Here is a 19052-nt window from a genome sequence, read left to right on the forward strand (position 1 = left end):
AATAGAGGTTATAGCCTGCCCATTGTTGATTTTGTCCCTGCCCAAGCTTAAGAGCCCCCAGGGGTGACCTTATCCTGGTTGTCATGTGCGCACACATGCTGTCATTGAGCACACTGTGCAACAAAAGGTAGCAAGCACATTATGAACTATGTTTACCCAAATATTACAAGTGTATACTGTATGAGCCATTGTTTGCTGCTTGTTTAAGCGCCTCTGCTGCAGAAGTTGCCCTACGATTCACTTCTTAGACCGAACAGCAAAGTTGAAGTCATCAGTGTTTTAACTGCTCAGTCATGAGTCTCTTGAATTTAAACAGTCAAGAATGCATTAAAAGACAAATCTGCAATTATTCTATTCATTTGCATTTCTGGCAGTTAAAGCTGAACTAATCTCTTTTAATGAGTTACTCATTTCATGCATATGTTCAAGATCTGGGCAATTATGTGAAGGATTTTCTTTTGGTGCTTTCCGGTCTGCAGCAGTCACCAGAGGTGGTCTGTCTTTCTGTGGTTTCGAAAGGACAGCAACTGTCTGCCTGCGCAGGAAATATTTTTGCTAATCCTGAGTGATTCCTGTCTTGATTTGGCTTAAAACTTAAAAATAAGAAGTCCAAAAAAGGTTTCTCCTTATTAGGACTCGCGTATGGTTTAGTCTATAGCACGGTTGGTCAACCATGCACGATGCAGTGCTGAGAGTATGTAGGAATACATTGGGTGATTTTACTGATTAGCAGACTTTCGAGTATTGAGGAGGAACTAATCAGTGAACTCACTTGGTGTGGTATTTGGAGGGTCAGTTCAAGTGCTCTTTGAAAGTTTCCACTTACAATTTAGGAATTCACAATTAGGACTTGATTAGGATTTAAGTTCTCTCAGTCCTAAAATATCAGAAATACTTTGTGCTCCAGCAATATAATGACACAGTCCCCCCTCAAAATATATTAAACCGAAGACATTGCTGTTCATGGTCAGTGTTTTAACCCCTCGGGCACCAGGATGCCCCCTGAAATTAACATTTTGTCCAACTCTATTTGAGGTACTCTTTTTGTGTGTAAGGTGAAGAAGAAGCACAACAGTGTAGAATTACTAGCATGAACATGGTTCAGTGCCTAAAATCTCAACTTATGGCTTAGTATATAGTAAATGAGTCTATTACTGTATAGGGCATGGTGAATGAGTAAAGAAGGGAGTTTTTTGACACAGCCCAAATATGTGTGTGTTGTTGTAGGTGATGACAAACAGACTGAGGCACACAAAAAGTGTATATCTTCCTACCTTCCTTCCTTTCTTTTCTTATGTGTCCACTCATCCGCCTTTCTCCTGGGCAAATCTGGCAGTTGATCCTGAACTGCCTGGAGGACAATTCAAAAGGTCAACTCAAGCAGACTGTTGGGAAAGTGCACCTTTCCTCCATCCCCCTTCTCTTCTTGGAAAGAAGACAACAACACTTGCTGACATGGCCTCATCTCTCTTAAATGCTGGAAGGCACAGGCTACTTCGACAATAGCACCACTTGTATTTCATTTATTTTCTGCTCGAACATCAGTCCTCGGCTGGCCCCCTACTCTCTCTCTCCCTCTCCATTTCTGCCCTGTGCGCACCAGGCTGTCCCCAGACGCGTGGGTAATGGTCTACTGGCCCTCAACTTGAGGCGATAAACACCTGCAGAGAAACAGCTCTTGCTTAGAATGATAAGACAAAGAGCTGAAGTGGGGATGGGTTGTTAGGGGTATAGACAAAGGAGAAACACTGGTAAAAGGTTAAGAGTGCCCTGTGGCGCCATACAGCCTATTTCAATACTTTCCTTTCTGTCACTTTTTAGTCTGTTTTTGCATTTTAAATTAGGGCTTAGGAGAACAGTGAAGTCATAAAATGAGGACACACGGTATAGATGACTCCAAATGCTTTAAAGTAAAGTCCAGATGGGATACACGGTGTGCAGATGAAAAATGATAAGTCGATGGAGTGAATACTGTTCCAATATTAACATTTAGAAATAAATGACAGTGGAGATGTCATATGAAATTGATCTCTGGTCTGTGAGAAATGCCGCAGCCAGGGGGCAGATAGTTTCGAAGAACAGTAAAATGTCAATACCTGTACACCACTTTGAATATTTCAAAGTTGCAGGAGGGAGAAGGTGCTTGATGGATGACTGCGATGATAATTAAAAATGATATGAATGGGAGAGAATGACAGAGGTGGAGCTGTGAATGATAGAACGAGTGTGGGGGGGGGGGGTGAAAATGAGATTAGGTTCCGCACTTCAGGTGGTGTGACAGGCTTGGGAATGGAAAACCTGTCAGTCCTTCATACCCTGATGCAAAGCTGGTAGGCTGCTCTATTGATCCAACTGCAATGGAGAAGGCTTCTATGCAGCCAACGCCGATGTTTTCAGTTGTTTAACATTAGTGTGTGTGTGTGTGTGTGTGTGTGTGTGTGTGTGTGTCTGTCTTTGCTTTCTGTCACTTTGTAATTCTGAAAATTAAAATATGCCATTTATATTTGATTTATGTGAGCTTTTGTAACATCACGAAATTGACCTTTTGCTAAACCCCTCCCCCGAACAGTAATTGTCCAATCATAGCTTAGCAACCGTAACTAGGCATGGCAGGGCTGTCAAGGTTTGAACATGTTTAGGCAGAGTGCCAGGGGTTGTTATAAGAGTGACACTCTGCATTTCAATAGTTTGTAGTGTGGTGTATTTTTTACTTTTTCAAAAAACCAAACATACATTAAAAGTGTCTTATGGAGTTGGCTTAATTAACTAGGTAGCTACAGTAAAGAGAATCTGTCAGCGAAATGACTGCTGTATGTCAGGGTTAAGTTAGAGGAAATTGCTGCATTTCTTTTTGAGTTTAAGGTGAGCCTCAGATTCCCAGTAGGAAGCTGTCATTGTGATAAGTCAATTACGTCTGTGTGATGTCTTATTATTGCTATGTCCCTGTATGACATCTTCCATTAGTGTGTAACGTTTTTAGTTGTTCATTATCAAAATCTGTGTTGCCCGTTCAGAAACGTGTCCTTTTTCATGAATATTTACTACCCCCATCAATTCCAAGTATTCCTATTGGCTTGAAATTTTACATTTGTATTTGCATGAACTGGGGTAGACGCTCCATATTCATGCGCAGTCTTGAAATACGTTAGCCGGTAAGGGACATGCAGGACATGCTGCTCCGCCTTTCGAGTTTTCGCTGTCACATGATAAACTCACAGGTGCTGCTAATGGATATCGTCGCTTCCCAGCCCCGGCAAGTTTGAAGGAAGAAACATGGAGGACCGCACGTGTTTAAAATCCAAATTTCAGGAACAGGAGTCTTCTTCTTCACCCAGAAAAAGAAAAAGGATATTGAAAAGAGCAAGAGACCGGCGTCATCAGAAAAAAGTGTGAAGGCTGCCGTAGCTGTAATACGTACTTTGAACTGCGTGGCGCGAGAGAGTTGATTGCGATATATGATCTCAACGCTAGATGGGAGAAATTCCCACACATTCGACCTTTAATGTTTGGCATTAGCGGCAAGGTGTTTATGTCTGTGTTTACGGCATCTTACACTGAGAGCTCTGTGGACAATTTCACTACATGATGAGGCAATTTTACATTTGTGAGCTAGTTTTGTCAGAGGGAGACCAAACATCAGGGAAATTACAACACTAATGTGCCTTTCAGGGCAATAGCCAGAGCTCCACTTTATTTAGTTACTTATTTATTTGCACTGAAGGTTATTGCGGACAGCAGCAGATAAACAGACAGTTTGGAGACATCAGACCCTCAGAGATTGAGTCTGAAATCCCACATGACCCTCTCACAACAGAGTACAGTGCAGGATGAAGCTACTGAAAAGAACAGCATCAAGGCCAATGTGCTGAGAGCTGGCCAGTAATGATACAGCAAACAACATCAAGGACACATCTTAAACCCTTCTACAGCCATTGATCCCATTATATTCAGACCTCTGCTCCCTCTACCCTCTTTTGTATTTGAGATTACTTGGACCCTGGCCTTGGATGTCAGAGGAACAATGTTTTGCTGATTGGGTCATATAGAGAAAGGCTTGGTACATTTGACACAGGAGAAAAATAAATAAATAGAAAAATAATGCTTTAGGCTTCTGCTTTCATGTTGTTTCCCCGTTTTCTTTTCACCATCTCCCATCTTAACAAATCTGCGTCTTTTTTTGCACTTTCCCTGTTTGTGACCTCCCTTCATGTATCAATGCGGCACAATCCAAACCCCACCCTCTGGTTATCGCCCTCCTTTCCCTTCTTAGTCTCTTGTGGCTTGCCACAGATAGTGTCACCTACAGCCTGTGACCACGTTGTAGTCCAGCAGTGCTCCTTATGAATTATGATGTGCTGGATCAGTCCTAATCTTGTTATGGATGTTCTTTTGCCCTTGAGAGGGGCATCAATGGATGGATGGAACTTTATCAGATTTCACGGTGCTTTTGAGTATAATTCAGACAAAGATGCCGTCTTGTGTGCGTGTGTGTGTGTGAGGCATGCATGGTGGTACTAAACACGAGTTTGATCTGATTAGTTTAAATGTATTTTCCATTTTTCATTTTCCATTTATTTCTGTTAATAAAAATGTAAACATGAAAAGTGTTTTACATGAAAAGCAAAAGAGGAAGTAGAGTAAAACAATGACAATATCAAAAGATAACAGGAAAGAAATATAACAAATAAATATTAGCTAGGTACACAGTGACAGATGTGATCTGTGCATTTAAAAGGTGACCTAATAAAATCAGGAGAGCTATCAGATAAAAGGTTTGGTTATAGCCTGAGATGCCCACGTTTGTAATTTAAAACCTAAGGGCCACTCTTGGTAATCAGGCAATTTATTGGAATTACCAGGAGACCTCTATCTTAGGCTGCCCTGAGACTCTTGTGGGATTGACATATCTATAATGTACCTGGGAGTATGACCATGTAGAGTGTTAAAAGTTATCAGTAAAATCTTAAAATCAATTTTAAAACTTAAAGGCAGAAAGAAAGTGTGTGTGTGTGTGTGTGTGTGTGTGTGAGTGAGTGTGTGCATGCGTGCATGCCTTCTTGTCCTCTACGTTTTGATTAAGCTGGAGGTAGGCAATTTACTTTGGGCTGAAGCTTCAATAAGTTGCACTGTTGTCCAGTCAAGAGGAGATCTGGAAGTATTAAAAGCAATTCAATTTGGGCTATGGTCCTCAGCTGGAGGAACCAAGAGACTGTACACTTGACAAGGAATTCAATATTACCAGTGTGCGATTTGTTAAAAAAAAAGCAGAGAAACATGCAATAATTAAATCCCCCTTTCAATATCATGGATATAGTGCCACTCGGCCAGGCATGCCAAAACACATATTTATGAACTTCAATATTCAATGGCAAATAATCTCAAAATGAAATAGCACAACATGGTGTCAACATAAAACAGAGCGCTTTCAAGCCGGAAAGGGGAGTTCACTTCGCAGCAAAAACAAATTGCTTTTACCCAGGAAACGCTTGTTCGTTCCTCGGGAGTGTTCTAGTGTGTAATCCAAACCACAGTCTTTTTCCTAAACGTAACTAGTCGTTTTGGTGCCTGCACTTAACTGTCATTGCCGCACGCTCACTTTGCTGGCTAAACTCAACTACCATGGCCCCTGAAAGGACATCTGGTGGTGCCTGTAGGCGGCTTTCAGTCACCTATTGGTGGCTAAATAGTGCTTATAGTGCTCCGTAGCCGGCATCACTGAGCTCTATAGTGGCTAAATACAACCAGCAACTGCCGCTCGGATTTTACAGCGCTTTACTTAGTTTAAAATACTTCTATTTTAGGTATATAATATATGGTCTATTGGTGATGTAGTATTGATCACTATGAGGGGGGATACACTTTGTCCCCACCGGGGATAAAAATAATTCCCATATGGGATATGTAGACCAGAAAGGGGGAAATCCCACGCATCCCCCCTGGAAAATCACACCCTAAATATTACAGATTGTTTTATATTGGATAATAAATGGCCAAGTTTTGGTACAAGAAGATTAGTCTCTGAAACTTTGTATATGCATATGGACAGAAAATAACAGTGGCCCTAACAATGACCCAGGCGGAACACCGCAGGTGAGGGAGGCAGATTTGGAAAAAACGCATAGTAAGCCCAGTTTAGAGATTCGTCCTCAGTACCAAGTTATTTTTCCATACTGGCAACTAAAAAAATACTTTTATGCCTTGAAAGGTATGAATATTAGAGTATCATGTTCCACGGTCACATAAGTCACTCAGCAAATTATTTTGAAAGGTTAATGGGTTTATTATAACAATATACTGTCTAAATATGTTTCTGAAGCAAGGTAATATTAAGAAAATCTAATTAGCAATAACCTATACTTGAGCTACTTGACACTATTTACTTGCACTATATACATAGCCATATTTTTACTCACATTTGTACTACTGTCCATACTGTATATATCTTAGCGTATTCCTACACATTGTTAATATTGTTATCACTGTCCATGCTGCTCATATTGTATATATCTAGTGCATTCATACCCCTTACTGTTTATTCCACATTATTTCTGTATAAACTTTGTACATTACTCCGCATTTTGCTGCGTTTTGCACTTCTGGTTAGATGCTAAACTGCATTTCATTGTCTCAGTACCTGTACTCTGTGCAATGACAATACAGTTGAATATAATCTATAAAAAAGCTATATGGTCTTCAGTAACAACAAATCATTGCTGTAATTGACAAATGCAGTTTTTCTAATGGAATTACACGAGAGGGTAATTGAACATATTGCAAGCACAAGTGCCACTGAACTGACATCTAAATGACAGAATAATGAAGAGACTGTCAAAACTCTCCTGCAAGACAAACTTATGAAGGCTTAAGTGCTGATGAAATCCTGAAGGTAACCGTCAAAGTGTTCAATCATGGAACAGTTGAGTACTTTTCAGCTAAATCCAAAGATTTGTTGATGGCAGAATGGTGCAATTACTTTGTGTGGGCAATGCAGCAACAGTCACAAGTTATTCATCTCCCCAGCTTCTTCTGAAGATGTTTTTCAGAGTGTTCCTATCTCAAGGTAGAGATAAATTAACTGACCTTAAGGTTAATATTAACTAGTACATCACTGAAGTAGGATCCTGTCTCTCAATTGTGAGAATTTGTTTAATATCATTGAAATGACAAATAATTCAATATCTATGTGTTTTGAGCTGAACACAAACAATATTTAGATAACCTTGGACTCTTGCCAATTTTCACTATTTTCTGTCATTTTATGAACTACAAAAAAAATATCCGAATGAAAAGTAGTTAGAGTCCTATACAGTGTAGAACATTTAATAAGAAATGCAAAAATTCTTTTCAAAGATTTTCTTTTGGCCATTTTAGGAAAGGACAGCTTAGACTTGAAATTTAAATAATAATTTATACTCTTTATTTATCCCCAATGGGGAAATTACAATTTAAGGGGAGAGAGAAGGGGAATGACATACAGCAAAGGGCCACAGGTTGGAGTCGAATCCGCAGCCGCTGCGTCAAGGAGTAAACCTCTATATATGGGTGCCCGCTCTACCAGGTGAGCTAACCAGGCGCCCAGCTCTCAGGAACAATTTATTGAAACCAAGAATTCAAGGGCATATTCTCTATTAAAAAGAATAGAACATTAATAAATTGATAAAAAAACAACAAAACATGCTCTGTAGGGATACATTTGATAAATTACAATTGCTTCCCAATAATTTACTGTTGTAAAAACTTGTTGGCGACTCTCCCCTCACCCATCTTCTCCCCCTGGTCATGTGCATTTGTTTTCAAAGAAGCCGGCGAACGCACGGAGCCATGTCCACTGAGGTAGACAGCTAGTAAGCTAGCTAGTAAGTCCGTAACAGACAGTGATCATAATAAAAACCTTTACAGACAATAGGAAACATCCTGAGGTCACAATAACAAAAAATACAAAGATTAAACAGTTTATCCCAAAGATACTTACAAGTGCAACAGCAAGAACGCCAGGGGGGGGTCCGTTTCAGAAAGCAGGTTTAGTGAAAACTCTGAGTTTGTTAACCCTGAGATGAGGGAAACTCTGGGTTTTCTGTTTCAGAAAGAGAGGTAACTTCACCTCAGAGTCAGTTACTATGGTAACTGAGTCTGTGAACCTAACCTGGTCGGGAGCAGGTTTTCTTCAATAAACCTCAAGTTTCTCTCAGTCTCCTCCCTCTGCACAGCGTGCTTTCATTTCCTCATTCATTCATTCAGTCTGTATCAGGCGCATTTTAGCGCAGTTTGTTATCTGCCAAAAAAAAATGCATTGTTTATGTTAGGCAGATTATAAAACATTTTTTTCTCAAACATGGCATGTCCTTTTGTCGACGATCCCGTTGATGAAAAAGCTGTATTACTTCACAGAGAGTTTACGTCAGGAGATGATATTGATGATATTGATATTGATATATTGATATTTCCAGATAACCGATTTGAGAGGTATTTTCTTCACAGTCGATCAGATATGTAGATACCTTATCCGTCCTCATATCACTAACATCCACCATTGTGGACATGCTTTTACCAGCAGATTCTTTGTGTCGCATATGTTTTTTGCAAACGGCAGTTTTAACGAAATACATGTTCAAACTCACTGTTTGTGAGTATTTCCGCCGACCAGTTTGTTTGTGGTTGTTACCATGGTGAATCGTAGTATCATGGCTCCATTCATGCTGCCTTTTTATTGTGGTGGTGCACGCGCTTAACTCTGAGTGAACCTACTCTGAGTTGATTGAACCAACTCAAAGTTTTCCATCTCAGGGTAAATCAACTCAGAGTTCAGGGTTAGACTCAGAGTTTGTTAAACCTCCTTCCTGAAATGGACGCCAGAGGCCTGTACTACGATGCAAGATTTGGCGTTAACGAGGTAACTTCAGGTTCAACCCAGGGTTTTCTGTATCACGACGGTGGATCACTTGTTACCGGGTTAAATCGCAGTGGTAACTTGTGCTGAACACCTAACCTGGTCGGGAGCAGGTTATGTTGGAGATTGTAGAGATCAACTGGTGTAAAAGCACCGCCTACCGACCAATCAATACTCGATTGATAATGGTGTCACCGTTCTCAGAAGATCAGGTGGAGCTCGGTGTGCAGAGAAAGAGAGAGAGAGAGAAGGAGAGAGAGATGCGCTCAGAAAAGTTAAAACATTTAGAGACCGACAACCCCGTTAACATTCCCTGATGGGTATTTTTATGAAAGATATAGATTTTCAGTGGAGGGAATTACGTATAGGCTATTTGTCGGCTTGTTGAGCCGTGTGTTGCCAATGCGCACATTGGTTTGAATTATGTTTTTTATATTTTTTATTTGCTCTCACGATCGCTCACCACTGCCAGGGTTGCAACTGAAATAATGGGCTAATAGGCTAAAGCAACGACAGTTTATGGAAAAGACAAGTGTAATTATGGTCAGATCTTGTGCCTGACTGATGGGGAAGTGATATTGATAAGCGTTGTGATTTATGCATCACTGCTGCAACTGTATTGCGCTTTACTGTCTATGGCAAAACCGTGTCTGTGTTCTTCATATTTATGTAGAATTATAGTTTGCTCTTCTTATGTAAAATATGCGGCTCTGGTAGATGTTTGCGATTGGTCATGCTGTGCAAACACCGCCTCTTTTATGTGAATGTGCGTGCCGCTGGATTGGGAAACCCTGGGTTGATTGAACAAGTTGATAACCACCGTCGTGACACAGGTTATGCGGGACCGCGGTTGTTAGGTTAGGTGAAGCCGGGTAACTGAAAGAAATCCAGGACATGTTGCTCTTGATTCGTAGTACAGGCCTCAGCTCAGCATCGGATTTGCAGGCTTCTGTTTGTCTCAGTTCTCGCCATTCTGAAAACGCAGGTTCGATGTTTACTCGTGTGCGATTCCTCGCTCGGTCAGTCTGCCGTTTCCTCTTTCTTTGTTCCTCCGACAATGCTTTCTGCTTTTTTTTTTTGCCTGCTCAGCCATGACGATAGTGTGAAAAACTACATCGCTACCATGTTCTTATAGCTAGCCGGTTCCTGGATGTGTGCTTTGTACTTTGGGTTGGTGGCCCGCCGGCCCAAAGTTGCAAGGGTGTTTTTTTCCGCTCACAGGCGCTAGTGGGAAGCGAGACGAGATTCCAATGACTCCAAAGCTGTTCAGTTAAGGTAAATGTTAAAGAAAGTGTTGGGAATCTGAACCAAAAAAGTTGATAACACGATGCTTTGAGTTGCAAAACATGAAGGTGCTTTTATTTACAAAAAAGTGGTTAAACAAGTGCAGGATGTCTACACAAAAACAGAACGAACAAACAAACAAAACCATCTTTTTACACCAGGTTTTCACTAGCAAAGTTTTACATCAGCATTGTAGCCACCCTATGACTGAACTCCATGCTTAGGTGGCCAGAGGCTTATATATGTTAAACCCCTCCCACTAGACCAACCAACTCTTAATTGCTTCAATTATCTCTCAATTATGGTACCATTTAAACATTTAGAATTTCACTGCTAATTTCTACAATAAACACATAACAGACTCTTGAACAAATCATTTTCCACTCATCTTACTTACTTACAAAAATGTACACACATTTTCAACTAGAAAATCTACCCTCACCTATGACCAGATATATGGTATCTCCCACCATCAGCACACCTGAGTGTGACTGCTGCAGGCCTTACATGAAGCAGCACTTTTCCTCAGCGCTGGTTCAGACCCAGGGACTGGAGAGGCGAGAGAGTTCAAAATAATGGTAAGTAACATAGTTTGTTGTAAAATGGAAATGACTTAAATGAATAAACTGAACTGACTAAACTAATGTAATGTGGTATTTTTTTCAACAGTGTTTTACTGAATGATATGTATAAAAGCGTGACTGCAAATTAATTGTCTGGGTGCTTGGGGACCTGAGTAGGTTTAGATGTGCCATCCAAAAGTGACGGGGCCTTTGTCACAGTAAATTAAGCTAAAAAAAACATAGTTCCCATAGCATAGCATAGTTCCCCTTTAACGTACAACTGACCTTCCTACATGAAACAAAGGAGATATATATATATATATATATATATATATATATATATATAAAAAAAAAACAGAATAACCTAATATAATGTTAATCAAGCAAAAAATAAACTAAAGAGAATAGAGCTCCCCCATGACACGGTGAGCAGTGATAGTGTCCAATTAGGCCACCTGCCCTATTTAAAAAAAGCTCTTTCTCCAGGTGCCACCCTTTTGCCCAGCAGACTGCCTGGGACCCTCTTAGTGTGGCATCTCCAAACTGGTGAGCTCAAAAGAAATAATGGTTATAAGAAAAAAAAACAATACAAAAATAACAATGTGCGTGCTACAAAAAGATACCTTGTACCGTTGACTAAATAAAGTATAAATCTGAAACAATCATGTGTCCTGTAAATTATTTGTAATTAATAAATGTTTGACTGAAACAAAAACATGTATGTGTCTGGGAAATTATATAAACCAATCCTTAAGAAAACAGAAGCCAAAGAAAATAAACGCGAGTGCAAGAAGTTACCACTTTTAAGATGGCTGTAGCTATCACAGCTCCAGAGGCAAGACTTTGCCAAATTACATTTAAGATGCATGGATTATCTTACAGTATATCAAGATTACTACACATAATGTATACAGGACCTCCATTTCATTTGCCACAATGTTTAATGGACATTTTTATTTTCATACATCATATGCACTTACATACAGTGCCTTATTAATTATGACTTGATCTTGATTTGAATCTCCAAAGAGGTCAGAGGGTGGCAGAATGACTACTTCAGGTGTCCTTCGTGACACAATAGTAACACGCAAAGTCAACAGGAAGGTGTTAATATCTATATACAAAACAAGGGGTACACATCCAGGATATAACCATCAGTGAGGACAGTACGGCTGCAGCACTTCAGTCCTTTGCTATTATTTAATGAGTCCCATGTGGGCCTGGAGGTTGCAGGAGAGGAGACGGGTTCTGAAAGATCTAATTAAGCAAGGCAAAATGAGATTGCTCAGATCTTCAGCCTGGGACAAGACAAAAGCCAGGGGCTGTTGACAGAGGGCTGCAAGGCAATGAGGCTACTACTCTAGCCTCCAGGTAATGACCGTCCATACATCTCAGTTTAACTTTCTTTATAGCTCGAGGTTAAGGGTTGTGAATCTTAATCTCGTTATGTAAAACATCAGCCTGTGAATTCAGGCATTTTGTCTTATTGCTCTTAAGGAAGTAATTAGTGTTTTCTTAGTAGTTGGGTGGTGCTGTCGAGACTAGAGGCTTAGTGACTACTAGTTAGTTTGCAACTAAATCAGCTACTAAAATTAGTCGCACCAAAACTACTTGGGGCATAATCTAACTAATTTGGATGTAAAAATCATAGCAAAGTCAAGTGGCCAATCAAAAATAGTTACATTGTCATGGTTACCATGCACATTGGCTATACTAGATATTGAACTATGACATCAATACATTTGGTCTCTACTGGATTACTGTGTTGAAAAATGGTATGCAGTTAATGAAAAATGTATGCTGTGTGGCAGAAATACTGCTTTTACCATTAGTGAATAGGATTCTGCAACCGTTTTTATTTTAATGTGTAAATCACAATTTAGTACTAAGTTATGTTATAACTAGGCTAAGTTTGAACTTACACATAGTTGGAGCAACAGGCTGCTGTACTCATAACTCATAGTACTTGTGTTTGCATGGTGAGTTGTTGGGAAGTTGTGAAAACATTACAGAGTATAGTGTGTGTCGGGGATGCTTTCCAATTTAGTTTTGCACACTGTGTGGGATGTAGAGAACTCTGTCTTGCAATTCAGCATTCACAAGCTATTCCATCTGGGTGGAGAATAAATGTCTTCAGGACACCTGGCGCCCACTCTGTGACTGTCTGCTCTCTCGGGCTCATTTCTGACTGAGAACAGAAAGACCTTGGAGTACAAAGACAACAGGCTTGATTATATGAGTACACAGGAAGGTCCCCCAACATTGTTTTGCTAATCACGTTAGCGGGCACAGACTCAAGGCGGGACAGATGCTAGGCAAAGGGCAATGGGGTTATGTTATCCTGATTAGAGGAGGCTTTGGGGGGTTTTTTGTGAATCTCGTTTCCTACCTTGGCGTCACCTTGCAGAGGGAAGACTGCAATCGGTTCTTTCTCTCGCTCAATCTGTCTGCTTTTTCTTTCATGTCTCACTTGTTCTCTGTGTCTCTCTCCAGTATTCACGAGTGCCTCAGCCAGCACCGATTGTGTCTTTTGATTCAACAGGGCACATTTATTTCTGTTATCAACCGCCCACACATAATGATACGAGAATACTTTAATTTTTCCTTTTTGTGGATTCCCCCTAGAGGGTTACAAGCAGATTTGTTCCTTTGTGACATTTTTGCCTTGGTTCATACAAGTCTGCTTTTTTCACTGCCTTGATCATAATTCATTTGTATGTCTTATAGTGATTCTTTTACAATTTATTCAGGTTTAACTTAATAATTAACTGATTAACTTAATCAATGTATATTGAGTGACCCTTTCCGATATGTAAATCGTACATAATACATTACAGTTCTAAGGAAAACGACACAGTAAACAAATAAAGTAAATACCATAAATATATTTTGATATAAAACCATGAATAAAAAAAATCACTGACTAAAAAGTTATTACTGCCTGTGGAAAGACGAGCTTTGCAGACGCAGTGCAAGTGTCGGTTTGGCTGCTTGTTAACTTTTTAAAATGCATGCCTCACTGCCACAACATGTGGATGACGTCTCTTTCTGATGCACATATGACACCTGGTGTAGAGGGAATAAACCAAAGATTATTATGTTTTTTGGCATAAAATAGCTGATACCTCCCAGTTAAAATAAATAGATTGGCTTCAAAATGAATTGTCCTGAGATTTAAATCTTTCAGAACATTGAAAATGGCAACATGTATAAAAATGTTAACAGATGGCAGAAGTGATAGACTGTTGCGATGACCCATATGTTTGGAATACTATAAATAGCTGATGAATCTTTTCTGCTTCTTCCAGGATCCTATATGTTGGTGAACTCCTCCCAGCATGCCGTTGGTCATCGTGCTCAGCTGCTGCTGCAGACGCTGAGTGAAAATGACACACACTGCGTCCAGTTCAGCTACTTCCTGTACAGTCGTGATGGTCACAGTCCGGGGGCCCTACGGGCATATGTGCGAGTCAACGGGGGTCCGCTCGGCAGCCCGGCGTGGAACACGTCGGGGTCTCACGCCAAGCAGTGGCATCAGGTTGAGCTGGCTGTCAGCACCTTCTGGCCTAATGAATACCAGGTACAAACTCTGTCACTCTCAGCTCTAACATGTGAGGGTGTGACTAATGTGTCTTTGATTTCATTATGTGTTAATGAAACGAGATGCTCCTCTCACACCGAGTACTTGAACAGTCAGAGGTTTCATTTTTGTGATTAAGACCCGTGGACCGACGTCTTGTTCAGCTGAAAAATGGTACACAGTAAGGCTCTGTTGATCACCTCTCATTTTAGCCTCAAGGTGAATCTGATGTTAATTACTTGCATTTGCAATTTAATTAGCATTGATCCCTTGTGAATGCAGCCAATGTTAGTGCTCGAGGACCCTAACTAGGTCTCCTGTGGGCATGCCTGGTAGAGATTTCACCCACTGAGGCCTGTGTACTGCGTATTCAGCCGACTCCAACTATTTGCATGGCATGTCATTGCCTACTTATAGTAGAAAGGACTTTGACTGGCATCTACTGTTGGTGCCTGATGTGCTGTGGTCTGTAGATGGCACAGTCAGGTGAGCATAAGGGATATCCATCTATTAATCCAATTAATTTTTTCTGCAAACTCTGCGGAGCTGTCAAAAAGCAATTAGGTTGACTAGTGTGCATATTATCAATAACTGTCAGTCCCCTCGACTTAATTAAATTATATTCGGCTCTACAAGCTCTGACCTTCACTATGTAAAACATAGTCCTTTGTACAAACAGAGGGCTAGATGTAGGCTATTTGATCAACATGACAGACATACATACAGAAACACTCACACAGAGAATGTTTCGCTGCTGCGGTCCATGCACAAGGACATACAGTATACTGTCGGGTTTTACAAGCTTTATTATTGCTAGAGAGAAATAATATTTTAAGACAAATAGGTATCTAATACTCTTCTGAATAATAATATTTGAACACCATGGCACATTGACCAAGGTAAAGTTGAGAGTATCTTGTTTCATTCAAAAAGATACAGCATCCCATAAGTCTGAGCCAGTAGGTACACCGTTAACGCCTCATGGGATTTGTTGTTAAAGGAAAAGCAAGACATTTTGGTAAATTTGCTTATTTGCTTTCTTGCTGAAAGTTAGATGAGAAGATTGATATCCCTCTAATAGCTGCATGCCCAATATGAAGCCAGTTTTGTGCTGGACTATTTCTTGGCTGGGCGCAGTAAATTCCTGGAGTCTGGTCGTCACTGTGTGGTAGCCAGGCAGCTGTTTTTGTACGAATTAAACAATTAAACAAACTAGATACAACGTGTTAATTTGTGAACTTAGAGGTGGTGGTAGGTGTTTTTTTTTTTTTTTTACTTTGGACAGAGCCAAGCTGTTTCCCCCTATTTCCAGTCCTTAAGCTAAACTCAGCTAAGACAATCACCTCCTGGCTCTCGCTTAGTGTACATGAGAGTGGTATTAATCAATAAGTGGAGATAGCCTACTGTAGGTCTGGCAATGTGAGACTATCTCGGAGCTGACCCGGCAAAGACTGCTGTCTTCAGACTCACCCTGGGTCCGGTTGTTTAAGTAGGCTGCTAACTTATAACAATAATGCCCCGATGGCAAAATACCCACGCAAATCAATTCCATACTTCAACGTTAACCACCCCTAAGCCTGTTTGGAAATGAACACCTAATAATAATAATAATAATGACGCGACGAGACAGCACCGCCGTCATTTAAAGCGTAACTCTCGCCAAAATGCAACCTAGGGTCTTTTTGTGAATGTACCCGAGTCAAACCTGAGTTCGTTTAAAAGCATATTTAGGATGGAATTGCCACTTTTAAGAGTTACCGTGTTTTCGTTTTTTGGTCAAATGGCCTTTTGAATGGTAGTAATAGGGGAACTTTTATGCTATCCTCAAAATAGCTATTTTTAAAACACTAAGAAGGCTCGCCACAACATGAAACTTTGCTCGAAGTATCACCAGGGGCTCTACACCTTAACGAAAGCATTGACAACATTGTTTGTGTATCCAGAGTTTACTAAAAAAGGTTTTGAACAACTCACCGTAGGTCTTGTTGTTTCCGGCCGCTACCACCTTGGCAGTCAAAACGCTGTCTCTGTGAGTCCGTCTCTGTAGGCTCCTTGGTCCGGTTCTGGTGGTTGATTAACGCAGATTTTTGCTGATTGGCTCTCGTAACGGGCCAGATGGGTGGCGCATGGTGCACCGCCATGAGTCCATGAGGCTAATGTCTGATTACTACCTAATTTTGCAGCGTTCTCTGTCAGGTAAATGTAGTAATACAATGTTTTCCTCTAAAGTAGAAGTACACAGCAAGTCAGTAGTAGGCTATACAGTGGGGTTGCATATTAAGTGCTTTGGAGTCCTTCTGTAAGTAATTTTGGGCTACAATAGTTCTGGAGAAAACTCCAAGCACCAATACCACAGGCCAAGCAATCAGCCTAATCCAAACAGGTACATTTTGAACGGGCACTGTACTAGTATTAGGGCTGTAATCAACCAAAGAAAATCCTGGTCGACTGAAGTCCTGAAATTTCGACTAAAAATCGACTGCAGGGGGGGGGGCGAAGAAGAAGAAAAAAAAAAAAGCGTTAGATTAATTAGCTGCGCAGTACTTGGTAGCCTTGTCCGTCTAAATGAATTATAAATAAACATAAAAAACTAGTAGGCTATTTGCAGTATATTAAATCGTTTTTTAACCTAATTATTTTGCACTGAAATGACACTCAAGTCTGTCTGTCTGTCAGCTCTGACAGCGTTGCATCACGTGCACCTGCGCAATATCATAGCCTATGATTTCTGAAAATAGTACTATGTCAACTAGTGATATCAGCACAAGAACTGTTGAGGAATATGCAACATAATACTATACAATAATATACAATAAGACAATTGTTTTGTCATATGTTATAATAACTGACAGACACTATCATTTCAGCAGCTCTGTGCATGTCCTTGCACAGAGCGAGGCTGAACATAGGAGCTCAGCTTCGCGGCTAACCCTGGGGGATGCTACCGTAGTTGCGGGCGGGTGCGCCTGCAGTTATAAAACGATTATTAGACTAAAACATTAGAATATGCCAATTCTGATATGCTCATATAGCCTACTCAAAACAGACGGGGCAACCTAACGCAGACAGGTTAGCTTACCGTTTTTAGGTGATATGCCATGTTTGTAGTTGAGCTGTGATATGCAAACTAACTTTGCATTCGACTTTTTTTCCATTATCTATTTTTGTAAAATGCTGCCACACTGCCGATGTCTTTGACATGGTAGAGGAGGACTGACTATAAATTAAACGCTCACGATTAAATAAATATTCAGCAAACCACCAGACCAAGGCCTTCTAGTACTTTCTTCATTCTGTCTCCAGTGGGTTGGGCTGATCCAAAAAGTGAAAACAAGGGGGGTGTTCTGAAGACAGACTGTTACCTGTGAAACAGGGGTGCTCTGAAAACACCCCCGTTAGCAATTAGTGCTTTCCACCTCATGAAATTAACACGGCAAAAATAAATAAAAATAAATAAATAAATTAACACGGCAAAAAATCGACCAATCAGAATTTTGGTCGAGCCAGAACGTATCGACCAATAAATCGACTAGTCGACTGGGAGATTACAGCCCTAACTAGTATACTTAAAATGAGAACATAGACAGTAAGACAAAGGGTCTCTTAGCTTTTTAGAAATACCTTTGAGATATATGCGAAAAACCCATGTTTTCAGCCGAGGCTACAGACTTTACATACTGTATTTTTAAGTGTCATCTCGGTAGCTACAAATCAGTAGACAAGAGGACTGCGAGGTCTACTAATCAGTGCTACCGCCGGACCACACCTTGTCTTGAGCTTTGCCCTGCGGAAACAGGCGAGCAAGGACCCCTGTCAGTGAAACTGTTCATTAGCTCAATTGTGCAACAAATAATGAGGTGCCCACTGTCGGATTATTTTCTTTTCATGGCATTTCAGTGTGAATCATTACTTTTACAATGCCCTTATTAAATGTATTAAATAGCTGTTGCTTTTGTGATGAATGTTTAACAATGAGAAAAACTGAAAACTGTTGAGGAGCGCTTCGCTGCTGATGGATGCTGTGAGAGCTGAGTTGTGAGCTCTCTGTTATAAAACAGACTGCCTAACTACTTTTCTGCCCGATCACCACATCAGGACAGACACGTCATAAATACAATAATACCACGTTTTACCCTGCCTTCTCTTTTTCTGTAGCCTGGTTGACACCAAGCCCTTCTCAGTTGTAACTGAGAGTGGGTCTGGGCAAGGTTCATTCGCAGCTCATTTCCAAAGGGGCGTCACCAACACGCGCCGCTCAAATGCCTCTGGGCGCATTGGATAGTCCTTCAACCAATCAGACCAACGATCCGGGTGACGTAGCAGCGACAGCTTCGGGTTGCTGCACTTCGGTAGCCGTCATGTTGATTGTAAACAAAAAGCTGCTCGCTATCATCATCGTGTAAAGCGCGCCTCAACGGTTGTGATTGGTGTAACGCCCACCTCAACGGTTGTGATTGGTGTAACGCCCACCTCAACGGTTGTGATTGGTGTAACGCCCACCTCAACGGTTGTGATTGGTGCCTCGATTTGGACAAATTGGAAATGGGCTTGAATGGGCTCTTGGCCAGACTGACTTGGAGAGCAAATCTCAAATTTGCTGGAAGTCCGTCACAGTTTTCCCAGGCTACTTTTTTCTGTTGAGTGCTATTGAATTTGCCTGTGTACTTGAGGAGTTCTGTTCTCCTCATCCTCCCTGCATCTTCCCCCAGTGGAGTTGTGTGTTTTCTTGTCTAACAGT

At 40.8% G+C, this 19052-nt stretch overlaps 1 protein-coding gene across 1 annotated transcript in view; it reads left to right on the forward strand.

Moving 5' to 3' along the window:
* Positions 1-19052, forward strand: part of ptprub (protein tyrosine phosphatase receptor type Ub) — a 179338-nt gene that overhangs the window by 80002 nt on the left and 80284 nt on the right. Inside the window, exon 3 of the mRNA XM_078253281.1 lies at positions 14043-14314. Coding sequence (XP_078109407.1) covers positions 14043-14314 — 272 coding nt within the window. The remainder of the gene's footprint in view (positions 1-14042; positions 14315-19052) is intronic.

Source organism: Sander vitreus, chromosome 6 (genome assembly GCF_031162955.1).
Source record: "Sander vitreus isolate 19-12246 chromosome 6, sanVit1, whole genome shotgun sequence".
In the NCBI taxonomy this organism is placed as follows: domain Eukaryota; kingdom Metazoa; phylum Chordata; class Actinopteri; order Perciformes; family Percidae; genus Sander; species Sander vitreus.